Source organism: Pteropus vampyrus, unplaced genomic scaffold (assembly GCF_000151845.1).
Source record: "Pteropus vampyrus isolate Shadow unplaced genomic scaffold, Pvam_2.0 Scaffold28, whole genome shotgun sequence".
Classification (NCBI taxonomy): Eukaryota; Metazoa; Chordata; class Mammalia; order Chiroptera; family Pteropodidae; genus Pteropus; species Pteropus vampyrus.
Window position 1 is genome coordinate 410,839 of NW_011888809.1, and position 1,930 is coordinate 412,768.

Below are 1,930 nucleotides of genomic sequence, written 5' to 3' on the forward strand. Positions count from 1 at the left end.
TTGAAATAACGGAAGGGACCCGAGGACAGAAATACAGCGAGGCTGTGAACGACCCTCTCAGAAGGGAGCCAGGCCCTTCAGACCAGGGTCCACAGCTGAAGAATTTCGTAAAACTTCTTAATGCTTATTTATTTTTATGACTCCGGGGCATCCACCCAAGAATTGACACGTGGCGATGAATAAATAATCAATGAAAGAATGAATATCCAGGTTGCTTCCCTGGGGGTAATAAGCAGTAAAACCCCAGAAACAAAGCAAAATCTACTTGCCTGTCTGTCTATTTTCAGGAAGAGCAAGAAGTGGGAATGTGGGAAGAGGGGACTGGACTCCGGCCCTGCGGCCTGTGGCAGGAAAGCCAGGGGCCAGGGGCATGGGCTGAGCTGAGAAAGGGCTCAGCGGGAGCCAGCTTAGGCCATACACCAGGAGCAGCCTCAGGGCTCTCGGAGCAGAAGCTGGGCTCCAGTAGGAAGGAAGTGCCCCAGTCCATTTTAACCAGGCAGCACCAAGCCAGGACAGGACCCTCTGTTCTGAGACCTCAGCTCAGTGCTGTCACTCCCAGCACAAAAACGATACGACCCTCAGAGCCTGACCCTTGCTGAGCCCATCACTCAGCAGCATCCCCATTGGTGTCAGAGGCATTTTAATATTAAGCATTTGGAGACTCTGAAAGTCTTGGGGTCAGAGCGAGGAGCCAGTCCGGAGGTCTCCTGTTGTAAACTTTGTATCTGTTGGAAAGCTGGCTCTTTAAATTAGGCAGGACAGGTCCACGCACCCCCTTGTAGAATCACGAGTTTATTTTCTTTTGCTTTTGGTGGGGTTAGAATGGTGGTGGGAGAGGTGTCCCCCACCTGCGAGAGAACACCACACCCGAGCTGGCTGCCACCAAATGGCCCCTCTGCCTAAAAGAGCATTTGTTTTTCTTTTAAGATTCCACGGTTACCTTGGGTGCCCACCAGGTGATCCCCACGTGGAGGGCGTAGTCACAGCAGACCTTGGGGTCAGCTAGACCCCGGCACTTCTCATAGGCATCCACAAGGGAGGTCTCCTTGTCAGGCAGGACGTGGCCGATGATCATGGTGGTCCCTCCAACTAGGGCTGCCTGGGGAGACAGAAAAGCAGTCTCATCACACCTCTTCCCACGCCCAAGCCTCTGACATGGGGAGACATGGGGTCCTTGGGTAGACATTCAGGACCACCACAGACTCTACCTCACAAGAGGCTGAGGCCCAAATGCAGCAATGTTTCGGAAACTGTAGGAGCTTTCTGGAGGTGCAGGAGCCGGGGTGTAACTATCACTACTGGGGATCCGGCACACAAACTTGTTTCTTCCTCATCTTGGAGCTCTGCACTTTGGAAAAACCACTAAGCATATTATCCAACCCCTATTTCCCAATGAGAAGATCTCCCCCCACATGCACATGATTTTTGGCCAACCTGAATATATAGACGGCACAATCAAATATTTACATATGACATTAACAATGATCGAGTATCTACTTATAATATTTATTTAGTTACACACATATATTTAAACCACAATGAATAAAATATCGATTTGGCTATATTGTTTTGTTTTATTCTCTCAGAGTTTATGAAATAATTCTATTCAAAATTTTCATACGTGTCTTCAACATCAAAGTCTTTGTCTTCAGTTTTTCCAAGCACATGAACTTCATTTCCATCTACCTTGTTTGAGAGAGAGCACTTTTTAGATCCCTGTATGATTTATCAGTGAAATTTACCCTATCTACTCTCTCTACAAGATACCACTTGAAAAGAAATCTTTAAAAAGCTTCTCTTGTGATCAATCACAAAGCATACTCCTAGGAATAATGACCAAATCTGTATTAAAGATCCTCTCCTCCCTCCTTTTTTAAACCAGTTTGGTCAGGCGACCTCCATGAGCTTCCAAAACCAGCACTGACCAAAG

General features: G+C 47.4%; 1 protein-coding gene across 2 annotated transcripts in view; it reads right to left on the bottom strand.

The window, feature by feature from the left end:
* DPYSL5 (dihydropyrimidinase like 5) overlaps positions 1-1,930 on the bottom strand; it is a 74,808-nt gene that overhangs the window by 23,482 nt on the left and 49,396 nt on the right. For both annotated transcript variants that reach the window (XM_011356513.2, XM_011356514.1), the window contains exon 3: positions 941-1,099. In XM_011356513.2, coding sequence (XP_011354815.1) covers positions 941-1,099 — 159 coding nt within the window. The remainder of the gene's footprint in view (positions 1-940; positions 1,100-1,930) is intronic.